This window comes from Eptesicus fuscus, chromosome 2, assembly GCF_027574615.1.
Source record: "Eptesicus fuscus isolate TK198812 chromosome 2, DD_ASM_mEF_20220401, whole genome shotgun sequence".
Classification (NCBI taxonomy): domain Eukaryota; kingdom Metazoa; phylum Chordata; class Mammalia; order Chiroptera; family Vespertilionidae; genus Eptesicus; species Eptesicus fuscus.
Window position 1 is genome coordinate 44,949,647 of NC_072474.1, and position 18,843 is coordinate 44,968,489.

The 18,843-nt window shown below is 40.4% G+C and overlaps 1 protein-coding gene across 1 annotated transcript in view; it reads right to left on the bottom strand.

Annotated features, from left to right (window-relative positions):
• Nucleotides 1–18,843, bottom strand: part of TET2 (tet methylcytosine dioxygenase 2) — a 133,819-nt gene that overhangs the window by 19,758 nt on the left and 95,218 nt on the right. Inside the window, 2 exon segments of the mRNA XM_054726882.1 lie at nucleotides 1,262–1,351; nucleotides 4,658–4,808. Of these exon segments, the coding sequence (XP_054582857.1) occupies nucleotides 1,262–1,351; nucleotides 4,658–4,808 (241 nt within the window).

Consider the following 18,843-nt stretch of genomic DNA (forward strand, 5'->3'; position numbering starts at 1 on the left):
CCTTCAGGGCAAACCAGCTAACCCCCACCCATGCACCAGGCCTCTATCCTATATAATAAAGAGTAATATGCAGATTGACCATCACTCCAACACACAAGATGGCTGCCCTCATGTGGTCAAAGATCCTGCCCCCATGTGGGCACAAGATGGCTGGCACAAGATGGCCAGCAGGGGAGGGCAGTTGGTAGGGACCAGGCCTGCAAGGGAGGGCAGTTGGGGGCGATCAACCCTACAGGGGAGGGCAGTTAGGGGTAACCAGGCCAGCAGAGGAGGGAAGTTGGGGGTGACCAGGCCTGCAGGGAAGGGAAGTTGGGTGGGACCCAGGCCTGCAGGGGAGAGCAGTTGGGGGGGACCAGGCCTGCAGGGGAAGGCCAGTTAGGGATGACCAGGCCTGCAGGGGAGGGCAGTTAGGGGTGACCGGGCCTGCAGGGAAGGGCAGTTAGGGGCAAACAGGCTGGCAGGGGAGCAGTTAGGCATCAATCAGGCTGGCAGGGGAGTGGTTAGGGGGTGATCAGGCTGGCAGGCAGAAGCGGTTAAGGACAATCAGGAAGGCAGGCAGGCGAGCAGTTGGGAGCTAGCAGTCCTGGATTGTGAGAGGGATGTCCGATTGCCCGTTTAGGCCCGATCTAGAATCGGGCCTAAATGGGCAATCGGACATCCCTCGAGGGGTCCCAGATTAGAGAGAATGCAGGATGGGCTGAGGGACACCACTCCCCCCCGCCCCCCGTGCATGAATTTCGTGCACCGGGCCTCTAGTCTATAATAATAAGAGAGTAATATGCCAATTAGACTAGACAGCCGAATGACCTTCCGGACGACCTTCTGGACAAAGCTGCGGCTGCGAGGGCCGAGGCAAGCCACCCGCCGCTGCGAGGGCCAAGCCCCTGCACGAATTTCGTGCATCGGGCCTCTCGTAGCTTTATAGCTGTAGATATTCTGAGAAAGCAGTTAAGTGGTTGAACCTATAGTTTGGGCCATATCATTTTAATTAATCACCAAAGTCTGCTTATAGGGACAAAATTATTCAGATGAGAACACAATTAGTAGATATTGTGAGCCTCAAAAGCTCATATTTACAGGTTAAAAGAGCAAAATGGTATATTTTACGTTTACCAGAAACAGAACACAGCAGTGACTTCAACAATTAGAAGTTAGAAAAATTTTTAAAAAATAATTGCTTCAAAAATATTTTTGGAAGTAGGTAGATAGGTCATCAATAATAAGTAAGTGGTCCCAATTGTTGTCAATTATTTAAACTTACCTGATTATTATATGCATCAGGTGCAAGTTTCTTGTATGTTGGTGCCATAAGAGTAGACAGGTTTTGTAAATGAGACTCCAGTTTTTCTTCCTGTATAAAATGAATAATTTTACATATTAAATTCTAAATCCATTCTCTCTGTATATGAGACTATCAGTTAGATTCCTCCCCCATATCTTAGATACAAATCATTATATACTATTCATCTTACTAAATAAAGCATCTTAATATGACTATTTCTAAGTGAAAGTATAGGCCTTATATCGTATGTGCTATTAATATCTAACTTCTGATAAGATTAGTCAACTTTCTACTTTGCATGCAGATATTTGGCATTTTATAAATATAAGACTGTGCTGTTAGAAGGGTTAGGAGAATGAAACTACTATTTATGATCTTTTTATTTATTTTTATTTTTTTGTTTTCCTTTTCCTTCTCCACAGTGAGAGTTCTGACTGAAAGACTAAAATGTGTTTCTTAAACTGGTCTGTTCTCCCTTGAGTCACTGAGGAAACTTAATTTGTAGAGATAGCATGCTCCGACTAAAGTCCTGTTAATTTCCTTCTAAGACTGGATTTAAAATAAATTGCATGGACTTTTTTTCTGATTTTCATTCTAAGAAGGTGACTTTATTTCCTCTGGGATAAACCACTCCACCCCTCTCATACCAGCCACCTGCTTCCTCTGTGTTTGCTCATTGATAAAATCTGCCAGTTCACATAGACTTCTTGTAGTAGGCCTTCCGCAATTAACACAGAAGAACCTAATTTGGGGCAGTTGGTCTAGTGCCTCCTATGATGCCCAGCACTGAGGTTTTAAGGATCTGATTCGCATGTAAATATTCTTTTGCTCATGGGGAACTTAGATGCTCTTTGTAATTTATAGTAGGTCTGGCTAAGACACATTTAAAGAAAAATATATAGTCTTAAAGAGGTCACATTCTCTACTCCCTCTCCAATCTGCTGCCAAGCAAGATGGCTATTAAAAGGATTTGTTTGCTTTAATTTGTCTATTTCTAACCTCTGTACTTTTAAATGTCTATTAAAATAGCATTTTGAAATTTGAAAGGATCTCTTCACATAATCCTATATAATAAGAGAGGAATATGCTAATTATCCATTACGCCGTAACGTCACGACCAATCTACAAGTGGTGGAGAGCTACCGGAGGGCGGGGCAGCGAGCTACAAGCAGCGAAGAGCTACCAGCGGCGGTGGGCGGGTGGCCAGCTGAGGCAAGTGGCAGCGAGCTACTTGTGCATGGATTCGTGTGCAGGGCTACTAGTAACTAATAATTACTTGATACTTCAAATATGAATAAAATCTTCACAACTAGAAGGTATATGAAGAACTTGGCAAAGTTTATTTGAAAGAAGAAATGATCAGTTACCCACACCCACCCACCCAAATAATAGATTTTTAAAGTAATATGCTTTTGAAAACTGTCAGTGAGAATACTAAGTTTTTCTATTCATACTTAGTTCTCATTTCATATTGATATTTCTCTAAAAATCCTGGGAGATGTAACCACCAGGCAGAGATGTACTTATTCGCATTTAGAAGGAAAGGAGGCTTCTGAGTTGAGCGCTCCCACCTAACCAAGGGAGGATGTTACTAGCCATTCCCTGGATTTGAGTGATAAGCACTTATGAACTAGCGGTGAAAAAGTTCTCTAGTGTGGAAAATTAAAGTGGCTCTCAGCATGCAAAATTGCTGATTTTCATTGGGCTTATTTAATATTCAATTTTTCTAATGAAAACAGGACATCTAACACATTTAGGTAATATAGTTTATTAAAAATATGATCCTATTGCCCTAGCTGGTTTGGCTCAGTGGCTAGAGTGTTGGCCTTTGGACTGAAGGGTCCCAGGTTTGATTCCGTCCAAGGGCACAAACCCGGGTTGCGGGCTCAATCCCCAGTAGGGGGCGTGTAGGAGGCAGCTGATCAATGATTCTCTCTCATCACTGATGTTGCTCTCTCTCTCTCTCCCTCTCCCTTCCTCTCTGAAATCAACAAAAATATTTTACAAAATGATCCTATGAAAAAAATTATATCAATTTCAAAAGTTTTTGTACTTTATTAAACTTTCACTTGTTGTTGTAGTCATAAAGTAACAAATTTTTCATTTAAAAGGACATATCTATACTAATAAAAGGGTAATATGCTAATCAGATCAGGAAACCTTCCAGACAAAGCCATGGTGGTGGGACTGAGGCAGAGGTGGTTAGGGGTGATCAGGCCAGGAGAGCAGGGCAGTTGGGGGTGATCAGGCCGGCATGGGGGGGGGGCAATTGGGGGTGAGCAGGCTGGCAGGGGGGCAGTTGGGGGCGATCAGGCTGGTGGGGGGGCAGTTGCGGGTAAGCAGGCAGCAAGGGGGAGGCACTTGGGGGCAAGAAGACTGGTGGTGGGGAGGGTAGTTGGGGGCAAGCAGGCCAGCAGGCAGAGTGGTTATGGGCAATCAGGCAGGCAGGCAGGTGAGCGGTTAGGAGCCAGCGGTCCTGGGTTATGAGAGGGATGTCTGACTGCCAGTTTAGGCCCGATCCCTGTGGGTCCAAGATTGGAGAGGGCGCAGGCCAGGCTGAGGGACACCGCCCGTGCATGAATTTCATGCACCAGGCCACTAGTCAATATTATAATATCCATAGTATAATTGTTTAATTGCATTTAAAATTTGAAAGGGAATTATAAGGTGCACAGAATAACTAAAAACTTGGTCGTATCTAAATGCTAAATATACTGAGGTTTCCTGATTACTCAATTAGCATACTCTAGAATGCATGCTACCCAAAATTTAAAATTTGATACAAACCTACAAGTTATATTTTTACAAGTTATACAAACCTACAAGTTATATATATTATTGAGAAAAACAAAAATCAGTGACTTCAATAAGAAATCAGTGTTCATTTATTTAAATTATACTTTTGTATTAAAATCTAAGTATGTTTTAGGTACTTGAATGCATTCATTACAGTAACTAAATTACCAAATCTCATGGTGTAAAAATGTGACTAGAAATGGCCTTTTCTGAACATGGCAGTCATGAACATGACTTCTATTATTCAGGTGCAATGGATGTAAGTTTTAACATTGAAGTGTTAACATTTAGTTCTAATATTGAAATGACATCTGTTTAAAACTCTGGAATTAACATGAAATATAAATAAATATAAAAGGCAATAGGTATGAAGAGTTTATGTTGTTTTATCTATTACTTTGATATAACATGGTTATTATGCTAACTTAAATTATTACAATGTGATTACAGCTTAGCAAAAATTTTGTTGATTCATCTCTGAGATGAAACTGTTAGAGGTGGAGTATGCCATATTGTTTTTCTGTGCTCATCAATTCTGCATGAAAGATAAAGAGATTATACATCAGGAAGTAAACAAACCTCTTTTGGGTCATCCCCAAGCAGCTTAAATTTTCTTGGTATCTTGCTTCTGGCAAACTTACATCCATTGTAGTACATGCTCCAGGAACAACCGAAGGAAAAGGAGGCACCACAGGTCTCTGGATCCAGCCCCTGACAGGCACAGGTTCTCCTGAGAAAGCAAAGGATCACGTTCATGACTAAGGATAGCATTATCTATGCTACCAATCTCATATACTGACTGTCTGCATGCAAATTAGTTTTTAACAACATCTCATCTAACGCTATATTAAGCTGTGACATAATCACATCAGAAAAGAACTACTTTAATTGACTTTAAAACACAATTTAAAAAACTTTTTATTGTAGAATAATACACACACAGGAAAGTAAAGATAATTTCATAGCTTACAAATCCTCACAAATGAAATACCCAAGACAGTAGCATCCAAATGAAGAAACAAAACATATACTCGCACCCCAGAATCTCCTTTTAATTCTTCCTTCCAGGCATTGTCCCCCAAAAGCAACTTCTATTAGAAGAGATTAGTATTGCCTATTTTTAGCAATTATATATATATAATTATATATATATAATACATTATATATATATAATATATATATATCTACAAATACAGTTTTGCCTATTTTTATACTATATATAGGATACTATATACCTACTGTATATAGTGTATATGTGTATATATACATATGTGTATATAATTTTGCCTATTAATATAAAAATACTATATTAAAATACTAATATTAAATATATTGTATATACAGTATAAACTAGGCAAAACTATATCTATGCATACATACATACATATGCATATCTATATAATAAAAGCCTAAGCAACCATTATGGCGGAACGACCAAAACGACCGGTCACTATGACACTCACTGACCACCAGGGGGCAGATGCTCAATGCAGGAGCTGCCCCTGATGGTCAGTGTGCTCCCACAGGGGGAGTGCTACTCAGCCAGAAGCCAAGCTCATGGCTGGCGAGCACAGCGGTGGTGGCGGGAGCCTCTCCCGGTTCCACGGCAGCACTAAGGAGCAGCAAGCAGGCGGGTGGTAAGGAGCGAGGGGTCCCGGACTGTGAGTGGGCGCAGGCCGGGCTGAGAGACCCTCCACCCATGTACGAATTTTGTGCACTGGGCCTCTAGTGGAATTATATAGTATAAACTTGTTTATGCCTTACTTTTGTTCAACATTATGTTTATAATACCCATCCATGTTGTTGCACGTGTTGTGCTTTATTCATGTATTTATTCATGGAGTTTAGTTTTTCATCATATGCCACAAATTAACCATTCTATTACTGATGGGTATGTGAGTGCTTTCTAGTTCTTGGATAAAATACACTATTGTGACTTCACAGCCCAATCAATATATCCTAAAAGCAATAAACAGACAAAGTTAAGAAGCCAAAAAACAAAACATGATAAAACAACCTACTAGCCAAAACTACATTAAGTAGGTATTTGTTCAGCTTTACTGAGGTATAATTGACAAAACTGTAAGATATGTAAAGTATACAGCGTGATGCTTTGACATAATGTATACACTACGAAAGGATTCCTCCATTGAGCTAATTCACACATCCATCAGCTCACACATTTATCTTTTTTCTTTATTTTTATTTTTTGGTGTGGAAAGAACATTTAAATTCTACTTTCTTAGCAAATTTCAAATATATAGTACAGTGTTATCTAGTATAGTCACTATGCTATACATTAGATCCCCCGGGCTTATTTATAATCGAAATACTGTTTCCTTTTATAAGCCTCTTCCTATTTCCCCGGTCTCAAGCCTCTCACAACCACTTTTCTACTCTGCTTCTATGAGTTTGACTGTCCTTTGTTTTTGATTCCACATGTCAGTGATAGCATGCATTATTTGTCTGGCTTATTTCACTTAGGACGACTTCCAGGTTAATCCATGTTGTCACAAATGTCAGGATTTCCTTTATGAAAGGTGAACAGTATTCCTGTGTGTGTGTGCACACACCACATCTTCTTTACCCATCACCTGTTGATGACACTTAGGTTGTACCCACACTTTGGTTATTGTGAATAATGCTGCAATGAACACTGGAGTGCAGATACCTTTTTGAGATAATAATTTCTTGGATATATACCCGGAAGTGGTATTCCTAGATCATATGGTAGTTCTATTTTTAATTTTTTTAGGGAATCTATACTATTTTCCATAGTCGCTGTTAAGATTACATCCCCCGCCCCCCACAACAATAGTATACAGGGTTCCCTTTTCTTCCCAGCATGTGTTACCTCTTGTCCTATCTAATAAAGCGGTAATATGCAAATCATCACTCTGCTACACTCACAAGCCATGCCCACCAGCCACGCCCACCAACCAATCAGAAAGAGAATATGCAAATACACCCAATCAAGATGGCTGCAGCCTCGGAGAGTGGCCAAGTGGGCGATTGGAGCTGAAAACCAGAGGGGAAGATCGGAGTCAGCTGGGGTCCCCTGTAGGGGATCGGAGCCAGCTGGGGGTCCCTGCCCAGGGACCAAGCCTCAGCCAGAGGCTTGCGGCATTGGCTGGGGCGGAGCTGGGCTATTGGAACCAGCTGGGGTCCCCTGTGGTGATTGGAGCCAGCTGGGGGTCCCTGACCAGGGCCCAAGCCTCAGCCAGAGGCTTGCAGCCTTGGGTGGGGTTGGAGCCTGGTGATCGGAGACAGCCTGGGGTCCCTGCCCAGAGCCCGAGCCTTTGCCAGAGGCTTGAGGCCTTGGCTGGGGGCAGAGCGGGGTGATCAGAGCCAGCTGGGGGTCCCTGCTCAGAGCCCAAGCCTCGGCCAGAGGCTTGCGGCCTTAGGCTTGGATGGAGCCGGGCGATAGAGCCAGCTGGGGTCCCCTGCGGGCGATCGGAGCTAGCTGGGGGTCCCTGCCCAGGGCCCGAGCCTCAGCCAGCGGCTTGCGGCATTGGCTGGGGGCGGAGCTGGGCCATTGGAACCAGCTGGGGGACCCTGACCAGGGCCCAAGCCTCAGCCAGAGGCTTGCAGCCTTGGCCGTGGGTGGAGCCCGGCAATTGCATCAGCTGCGGGTCCCTGCGGGCAATCGGAACCAGCTGGGGGTCCCTGCTCAGGACCTGAGCCTCAAACAGAGGCTTGAGGCCTTGGCCAGGGGCGGAGCCGGAGATCACAGGAGATAGGTGTGAACTACAGAGGAAATACCTTTTCTGACCGCTCATTGGCTAACCTCCCTGTATGCCACTGGTAATATTCTTAGTAACTTGGGTATAAGAATCCAAAAAGGTGATCTAGGGCTTTTCCACCACACTCTTGGGGGGAAAAATGAAGGTCTGCTGCTGGAGGGCTAAGAAATGTCATAACCTGCCCTACACGGTTTGGCTCAGTGGATAATGCCTAGGTTTGCCAACCGAAGAGTCCAGGTTAGATTCTGATCAAGGGCATGTACCTAAGTTGCAGGCTCCTCCCTGGCTGGGGCCCAGGTCAGAGCTCATGCAGGAGGCAACCAATCTAAGTATTCCTCTCACTTTGATGTCTCTCTCTGTCTTTCCCTTTCTCTCTCACATTCTCTAAAAGTAAATGGAAACATATACTCAGGTGAGGATAAAAAAAAAAGAAAGAAAGAAATGTCATATTCTATGAGAGACACATCTTGAAAATGCCTAAAGAAAGTTGTCATTTTTTCTTGGTGAAGGGACTGGAGTCCGTGTTGATGAAAACACCTTGGTGGCTGCGGTGACTGGCAGTGGCTGCAGCAGCGGGGTGATGGGGCTGGTGCCTTTCCCTGATCAACCCGGTTGTCTCTCACAAAGGGAGGCCAGACTGCAGCTTAGGCCCGCTCCCTAGGAGCGGGCCTAAGCCGTCAGTAGGACATCCCCTGAGGGCTCCCAGTATGTGAGAGGGGGCAGGCTGGGCTGAGGAGACCCCCCCCCCCCCGTGCACAAATTTCGTGCACCGGGCCCCTAGTTTTTAGATAATACACATCCTAACAGGAGTGAAATGATATCTCATTGTGGTTTTGATTGGCATTCTCCTGATGATTAGTGACTGATGTGGTATGGTGAACCATACTTACATCCCTGGAACATATCCCCCTTGATCATGGTGTATGATCCTTTGAATGCACTATAGAACTTGGTTTGCTAATATTTTATTGAGGATTTTTACACCTATGTTCATCAGGGATACTGGCTGGTAGTTTTCTAATTTTATAGTGTCCATTGTTTTGATACCAGATTAATACTGGGCTCGTAAAATAAATTTGGAAGTGATCTCTCCTCTTCAAGTTTTTTGGAAGAGTTTAAGGAGGATTGCTATTAATTCAACTTTAAATGTTTGGTAGAATTCACCATTAAAGCCATCTGGTCCAGAACTTTTCTTTCTTGTGAGTTTTTTTTTTTTAATTATTATTTTTTTATTGAATTTATTGGGGGTGGCATTGGTTAGTAAAATTATATAGGTTTTAGGTGAACAATTCTATAATACATCATCTGTATATTGTATTAGGTAATCACTACCCCAAGACTCCTTCCATCACCATTTATCCCCCCTTATAACCTCATCTCCCTCCTCCCACCCCCCACCCTGCCCCTTTCCCTCTGGTAATCATTATATTGTTGTCTGTGTCTGCGTTTTTGGTTTGTTTTTTTTCTTAATCCCTTCACCTTTTTCACCCAGCCCTCCCAACTCCCCCCCCACACCTCCCCACTCTGACAACTGTGAGTCTGTTTCTATTTGTCACTTCATTTTGTTCATTAGATTACACATATGAATGAAATCATATCATACTTGTCTTTCTCTGATTGGCTTATTTTACTTAGCGTAATGCTCTCTGGGTTTCTCAGGTTTCTTTTTATATGGGGATATTGATTACTGATATAATGTATTTACTATTCATTGTTCTGTTAAGATTTTCTATTTCTTCATGACTCAGTTTTATGGTTCTAGGAAATTATCTATGTCTTCTAGGTTGTCCAATTTGTTGGTGTATAATTGTTCATAATATTCTCTATGATCCTTTGTATTTATGTGGTATCAGTTGTAAAGTCTTCTTTTACATTTATAATTGTGTATCTTTGAGTTCTCCCTCTTTTTTTCTTGGTAAGTGTAGCTAAAGGTCTGACTGTTTGTTTCTATTGAGGTGGGCAAATGGGGTATAAATGGGGATGGAAAGACAAAGCTTTGGGTGATGGGTGCATGATGCAGTGTGCACATGTGTTGAGTTGTACGCTTGAAAGCTGTATGGTTTTGTGAACCAATGTCACCCCAATAAATTCAATTTTAAAAATCTCTATTGCATGTATCTTTTCTATTGTCTTTTTGGTCCCTATTGCATTTATTTCCACTCTAATCATTGCTATTTCCTCTTTTGCTAATTTTGGACTTAGTTTTTTTCTCCTTATCATGTTCCTTAAGTTATAAAGTTAGGTTGAGGTATTCCCCCCAAATGTAGGTACTTATTTTTATAAAGCTTTCTCTTAGAACTGCTTTGGCTGCATCTCAGAAGTTCTGGCATGTTTGACTCTAGATATTTTTCAGCTATTATTTCTTAAGTGAGCTTTCTGCCATTTTATCTCTTCTTCTAGGTTCTCTATGATGTATATACTGGTCCTCATGTCTATAAATCCTTAAGCTGTCTTCACTCCTATTCTGTTTTTCTTTTTTTTCCCTCTGATTGGATGAATTCCGCTGCTCTTTGCCCTGTTTTTTTTTTTTTTTCTTCCCCTTTTTCTTTTTTTTTCAGTGTTGTAGTCTACTGTTGAATCCCTTTAGTGAAATTTTCAGTTGAATTATGTATTCTTCAGTTTTGTGATTTATGTTTGGGACTTTTAAATATTTTCTATCTCTTTATTGAAATTCTCACTTTGTTCATGCATTGCTCTTCTGCCCTTACTGAATACCAATAGTGTATTAGTAGTAATGATATTGTTTTGAACTTACTTCGCTATATTGTGACATGAAGAGAACTTGTTATTGAACATAGGTTAAAATCCATGAGTTAATAGTGACACTAAAAAAAAAAAAAAAGAACAGACTAATTGATGATTTTTTGATTAATACTAAAGCACTAAATCACTATTCAGAAATTTCACAGCTTATCATGAATTTAGTCTGTCATTTGTTTACAAACTATATTTAATGATAACCAAAGAGTTGATAAAGAAACATTCTTTAAAGAATTTCAGCTAATAAATGCAGAAGAACTGTTATAAATGTAAATTGTAACTTTACAGATATCAGCAAAGGTGGTAGAATAAGAATCTCTGAAAATTCTCTCCACCATAAAAGCAATGAGAATTCTGGTAAACATTGCCAGAATCAACTTTTGAGAAATCTGGAGATTAACAAAAGGCTTGTAGCTTTCCAGGAGCAGTTATTCAAGAAAAGCAATGAAATTTTGGTGAGAAAAATAAGTTTTGTGGTGTTTTAACTTTCTCTATTCCCATTCTACCCTGACTTCCACAACAGCCTTGAAAACCCTCATTTATGGTGAAAATCATCCTGGCAACAACTAGAGGCAGCAGAATTAGGTTGGATATCACCCACAGCCCCATTCCCAGATAAGTGTCATCATTTTACCTATTTGGTAATTCTCTAGAAGACCCCACTAGTTAGGATGTCTTCTTCATTTGATCTGACTTTGAATTCACCTAGTGTGCACAGCCTTTCCTCCCACAGGTGTTTGCTAAAAACAGTCAGAGGCAATTGTTGAATACTGGGGCTGCCTGAGGTGGCAGATAACAGTTGAAGGGGGGGAGGCTAACTTAAAAGCTTGGAAATGAGATGTACATGGGAGGCTTTAAAAAGTCCCAAAATGTTCGTGGGAACCAGAAAGTTAAGTACATGCTTAGAGCTATAAATTGCCTGGCTGAATGTTGAAGGCATGCCCCTTGGCAATGAGTGGGAGACTTACTGCTTTTAGGCACCTTAGGACATCTTTGTCTAACCATTAGTTGACTATTAAGCTAACCAAACATAGAATTCCATGGCTGCCTATAAGAGAGAATACAGATTTTACAGAAACAGTTCAGAAAAGTCACTAAACTAAAAATAAACAAGAATGGCACCAATAACAATAACAAATCCTCAGGTTGGAAGAGAATCTAATTTCCAAAGTTACTATGTTATATTACTTAAAAAGGTCTTTTTCTAACAAACAATTATGAAACATACAAAAAACAAGAAAGTATGGTCCATATAGAGAAATAAAAGCAGTCAACAGAAGCTGTCACTGACGAAGTCTAGATGTACTAGTAAGACTACTAGACAAACTTTGAATTACTATTCAAGTATGTTTAAAGATCTGAAGGAAACCATGCTTGAAGAACTAAAAGTAGGAAAACAATGCCTTATTAAATAAATGAAATAAAAGGGAGAGAAACTACAATAAGGAGACAAGCAGCAACTCTGGAACTGAAAAGTACAATAACAAATAAAAAAGCCATTAGAGCAGTTCAACAGATTTGAGCAGGAGAAAGAAAAAGTAGTGAGGAGAGAAGTTAAAGATATCTTAATTGAGATGAGCCAATCTGAGAAAAAGAAAGTAATAGAGCCTCAGAGACCTGTGGAAGGGAGTGTAAGACAGTATGGAGCAGAGATACTGTTTGAAGAAAAGTGGCCAAAAAAATTCCTAAATTTGATGAACAGCATTAATCTACACATTCAAGAAGCTCAACCAACTCCAAATTGCAAACTCAAAGTGCTCCACACCTAAAAACATAATAAAACTGTTAAAAGCCAAAGAGAGAAAGAATCTTGAAAGTAGTAAGAAAGAAAAGTTAACTCATAAGATACAAGAGAGTTCAATAAGATGATGTTCCAACAGCTGATAACTTATCAGAAACAATAGAGGCCAGAAGGCACTGGGATGACATATTAAAGTGCAATAAGAAAAAGACCATCAACTATGAAATTCTATATTTAGCAAATCTATCCTTCAATAATTAATAAAGGCATTCCTATCCTACCTAATAAAACAGCAATATGCTAATTGACCGTACCTTCACTACGCCCACAGCCAATCAGGGTGCTATGCAAATTAACCCAGCAAAGATGGCGGGGGAAGGGGGCAACGCCCGCCACCAATGGGATCCAAGCCAAGATGGCGGACCGGGGCAGGCGGCGTGGGTTAGCTCCCGCAGCCGCCTGCCCAGGTCCCTGATCACACATCACGGACCGGGGCAGGCGGCGTGGGTGAGTGCCCGCAGCCGCCTGCCCAGGTCCCAATCACGCATCACGACTGGGCTGGCGGCGTGCGTTAGCGCCCGCAGCCGCCTGCCCAGGTCCCTGATCACGGATCATGGACCGGGGCAGGTGGCATGGGTTAGCGCCTGCAGCCGCCTGACCAGGTCCCCGAACGGGGCTTGGAGTCTAGCATAACAAAAAGAATAGTCAGCAAAAGCAGGAGATAAGGTTTCATAAGTTATCCCCCAGGTCACCACTGTTCTCTTATACATTTTAATTATCCCAGACTTTGCCTGATGGGATTTGATTTGAATTATGCCTGATAGAGATTACATGGCATGAATTGTAGGCTTATTCTTTCTTTTTGTGGTTGCCTGACTGAGAAAGGCCTTGGAATGAGAGAAGGCACTTTTATTTTCCTTTTTCATTCTTTAGAGGCTGAGGAATTCCAGTTATATGAAGAAGTTAGTGAGAGAATGAAAGTCTCATGCTGTATTTTTCTGTAAGTTTTATCATAGGGAGTATTAAAAACTTGGTGGGATCCTTTTCAAGAGGTGTTACAAAAGTTATGTTGGAATTGACATTCAAGAGTAAAAGGAGAGGAGTGAGTGGTGGGTAAAGGAAAGAACTTTGTCCTAGAAACCATATAGAAGCCACATAAACCTTCAGATTCTTACTCATTGTGCTTTGGAGGTATTAAAGGATAATTTTTTAAAAAGGTAAAATCATGGCTCATAATCTGTATAGATAAAAGGCTAAGTGACCGACATTTGTCCATCCATCCGACCAACCGGTACATATGACGCACTGGAAATATAAAAATAAACTTTGACTCGCACACATGCCATACATATAAAGCTCTCGCTGGCGCTAATTTGAGTGTTGCATTTGGTGGTAAAGTCCTTTTCAGAGGGGATATTTGTGTGGCCATGCTATACGATTGGCCATAGTACAAACGAGTTTAAAGTACTGTAGTGTTTGGAGGTGTTTCAGACAGTTGTCTCTTAAAACAAATATGAGATCAGAGGATTCTGCTTATAGTGAATGGTTAGTAAAACTTGGAGATGGCAAACTTGATAGCAGTTTTCATTTAGGAATGGATATTATTGAAATTCCCCATGAAATGATTTTTAATGGATCTATTATTGAAGCCACCTTTGGAAATAGTATATCTATAGATAATATTAAAAATATATCTAAACGTGCAATTCTTTGTCCAAAAAATGAGCACGTTCAAAAATTAAATGAAGAAATTTTGGATATACTTGATGGAGATTTTCACACCTATTTGAGTGATGATTCCATTGACTCAACAGATGATGCTGAAAAGGAAAGTTTTCCCATTGAATTTCTTAATAGTATTACTCCTTCGGGAATGCTGTGTCATAAATTAAAATTGAAAGTCGGTGCAATCATTATGCTATTGAGAAATCTTAATAGTAAATGGGGTCTTTGTAATGGTACCAGATTTATTATCAAAAGATTGCTACCTAACATTATCGAAGCTGAAGTATTAACAGGATCTGCAGAGGGAGAGGTTGTTCTGATTCCAAGAATTGATTTGTCCTCATCTGACACTGGCCTCCCATTTAAATTAATTCGACAACAGTTTCTCATGATGCCAGCATTTGCAATGACTATTAATAAATCACAAGGACAAACTCTAGACAGAGTAGGAATATTCCTACCTGAACCCATTTTCACACATGGTCAATTATATGTTGCTTTCTCTCGAGTTCGAAGAGGATGTGCCGTTAAAGTTAAAGTTGTAAATACTTTATCTCAAGGGAAATTAGTCAAGCACTCTGAAAATGTTTTCACTCTTAATGTGGTATACACGGAGATATTAGAATAAGTTTAATCACTTTATCAGTCATTATTTGCATCAATGTTGATTTTATATTATGAGTTTGTTATTGTTGTTATATCATTTTGTTGTTTATTAATAAAATTATGTATTATTTTCCTATACATTGTACTCATTTCCTTTTATCTCTTACACTTTTATTATAGAGAAAGGGCAAATAGCAATATTAAAATATTTCCTCTAATTAATTCCCTTTCAATGTGCACAAATTTCATGCACCAGGCCACTAGTCCTATATAATAAAAGGGTAATATGCAAATAGACAGAATGGCAGGACAACCGAACAACCAATCAAAGTGTAATATACTAATGATATGCTAAGGCTGCTCAACCACTCACTATGATGTGCACTGACTACTAGGGGGCAGATGCTCTACCAGTAGGTTAGCTTGCTGCTGGGGCCTGGCCGATCGGGACTGAGTGAGATGGGCCAGACACGCCCTGGAGCCCTCCTTTGGTCCCTCCCTAGCCCCAATCATGCGATCATGCACCGGTGGGGTCCCTCAGCCTGGCCTCCACTCTCTTGCAATCCAGGACCCCTCAGGGGATGTTGGAGAGCCGGTTTCAGCCTTATCCCACAGGCCACTCCCCTTCGGAGGGCGCCAGATGCAGGGCTCATGGCTGGTGAGCCTGCTGCGGCAGCACCAGCCTCTCCTGATCAGGACTGATTGGGCGCGAGCCCGCGGCAGGCACAGTGTGGCTGGAATGAGCAGGAGTGGCAGGTAGGAGCTGCAGGAGGTGTTGGACTGTGGGTTTCGGCCAGATCCCTGCAGGCCACCCAGAGGGACCCCACCCGTGCATGAATTCGTGCACCGGGCCTCTAGTAATAAATAATCTGAGAGCATAAATTGCTATTAGGACTACCCTAAAAGAAATACTAAATGGAGTCTTTCATGTTGAAATGAAAGGACACAGGACAGTAACTTGAATGGATGTGAAGACATAAATACATAGATAAATAGAAAATATATCATGTATTTTTTGTTTTTAACTTTTTTCTTCTATCTAATGTATAGGTAACTGCATAAAACAATAATTATAAATCTATGTTAATGAACACACATGTGTAAAATGAAAGTTTAACAATAATAGTACAAAGGAAGAGGGAATGAAGCTATATAGAAACAAAGTTTCTGCATACCATTGTAATTAAACTGGTATTTCTCCAAATTAGGTTGTTACAAGTTAAGATGTTAATCAAAATCTCTAGGGTGCAACCTACAAAAATATAACTTTAAATGACATTAAGAGAAATAACAAGGTATTTAGAATGATACAATAGAAAATACTTATTGAACACAAAATAAGGCAGTAATCAAAGAACAGAGAAACAAAAAATTCTGACATATAGAAATGAATAGTAAATTGGCAGCAAAATTCAACATCATCAGTAATTACATTTAATGTATATGGATTAATACAACTAAAAGGCAGAAACTGAAAAAAATAACTGGATTAAAAACAATCCAATTATATGTTGCCTACAAGAGACATGCTTTATTTTCAAAGATGCAAATAAAAGAACGGGAAAAGAGGTATTATGCAAATAGTGATAAAAAAATAACTGAAGCCAGGCCTGTGTGGCTCAGCCATTAAACATTGACCCAGGAACCAAAAACATCAGTTCAATTCCCAGTGATGGCACATTCCCTGGTTGCAGGCTTGATCCCCAATAGGGGGGCAGGCACTGATCGATGATGTTTCTCTCTCATTAATGTTTCTATCTCTCTACCCCTCTCAATGCATTCTATGAAGCCAGAATTACCCTGATACCAAAAATCAAAGATATCACACAAAAAATACAGACCAATGTCCCTTATCAATAGAGTTGTAAAAAATCCTCAGTAAAATACTAGCAAATGAAATCCAGCAACATATAAAAAAATTACACATACATTATCCCAGAAATGCAATGTTGGTCCAATATACAAAAATCAATCAATATAATGTACCACATTAACAAAATAACCTGGCTGGCATGGCTCAGTGGTTGAACATTGACCTATGAACCAGGAGGTCACAATTCAATTCCTGGTGGGGCACATGCCCAAGTTTCAGGCTCAATCCCTGGTGTGGGGCATGCAGGAAGCAGCCAATCAATGATTCTCATCATTGATGTTTCTCTCTCTCTCCCTCTCCCTTTCTCTCTGAAATCAATAAAAAATATTTTTTAAAATTAAAGGACAATAACCACATGGTCATCTTATTATATGCAGAAACAAACATTTGAGAAAAGTCCAACACTCATTAATGATAAAAATACTCAACAAACTATGAACAGAAAATTTCCTCCACCTAAGAAAGAGCATCTTAAAAAAAAAAGTAGTGCTGAGACAATTGGAGAGCCATATGCAAAAGAATGATGTTGGACTCTTATGTCATAAAATTAACAATGATCAAACACCTAAATGTAAGAGCTAAAACTATAATACTTGGAAAAAAACCACAATGATGTAAATATTGAAGACCTTGGATTAGGCAATGGTTTCTCAGATATGACAGTAAAAGTACAAGCAATATATTTAAAATAGATGAATTTGATCTAAAAATTGAAACTTTGGTGCTTCAAGGACATTATTAAGAAAGTAAAGAGACAACCTACAGAATAACAGAAAATATCTGCAAACCATATATATGATAAAGTTCTAGTACAGAATATATTAACTCTTACAACTCAAAAAACAATTTAAAAATGACAAAAAATTAAGTAAACACGAATGGCCAAAAGCACATGAAATAATGCCTGACATCATTAGTCATTAGGAAATGAAAATCCAATTCATGAGATACACTTCATACCCACTGGGAGGGCTGTCATAAAAAAAGATAAGTCCTAGCTGCTTTTGCTCAGTGGATAGAGTGTTGGCCTGTGGACCAAAAGTTCCCAAGTTCGATTCCGGTCAAGGGCATGTACCATACCTTGCTTGCAGGGCTCCTCCACGCCCCCCCCCCCCCCCCCCCACCGCCCCCGCCACATGGGCCTTGGTCAGGGCACATGCAGGAGGCAACCAATTGATGTGTTTCTTTCACATCAATGTTTCTCTCTGTCTTTCCCTCTCTCTTCCACTCTCTCTAAAAGATCAATGGAAAAATACCCTCTTTTGTCTTAACAAACAAAAGCCAATAACTAGTTTTGGTGAGGATGTGGAGACAGTGAAACCTCCATATGTTGCTGAGAGGAATAAAAAATGGTGCAGCTACTTTGGAAAAAAGACAGTGCCTCAAAAAGTTAAACATTATAATTACCATATGGCCAACAGTGCCACTCCTACATATATTTTCTCATGAGAACATATGTCCATACAAAAACTTGCACATGGGTATTCATAGCAGCATTATTGATAATATGCAAAAGTGAAAACAACCCAAACTTCCATTAACTGAAGACTGGATAAAGAAAATATGGTATATATACACAGTGGACAATTCAGCCATAAAAAGAAATAAAGTACTGATTAATGTTATGATATGGATGAACCTTTAAAACATTATGCAAAGTAAAAAATACCAGACAGGAAGGCCAATTATTCTGATTCCACTAATATGAAATGCTTAGAATAGGTGAATCTATATAGAAGAAAGTTGATTAGTGGTTGACATTTAGGGGAGAGGAGAATGGGAAGTGACTGCCTAATGGGTATGGGGTTTCCTTTTAGGAGTAATGAAAATGTGCAACTTTGTGAATATACTAAACCAGTGAATTGTACTTTAAAAGGATGAATTTTATGGAATGTGAATTACCTCTCAAAAACATCCTAAAATACAGAAAGGCTTCCTGAATAATCAATGGAAAATTCATAAGAGAGAACCCTGAAACCCAAGGACTGAAGGTGGAGACCTCATAGAGAATGGTAGGAGGGACGGAGACATGAAAGGGCTGGTCAGGCACCCACAGACGGCAACTGAAGTCCCAGAGAGATATCTCAACTGTGTGTGTGGGAGGGCGGGGGGGGGGAGGGGAGGGGGAGACAGGGGGTGCCACTGAGAACTCTGGGATCTAATCCCAAAGCTCGGCTCCCCAGCAGAAAGCACCAAACTGAGGAGGGCACCCACATAACATCTAGCTGTGAAAAGCAGTGGGGTGCTGTCTGCCAGGGAGTGACAGCTGAAAGTTCGGGCACCCTCTTGAAGGGCCAACGCACAAAAATTCCCTATG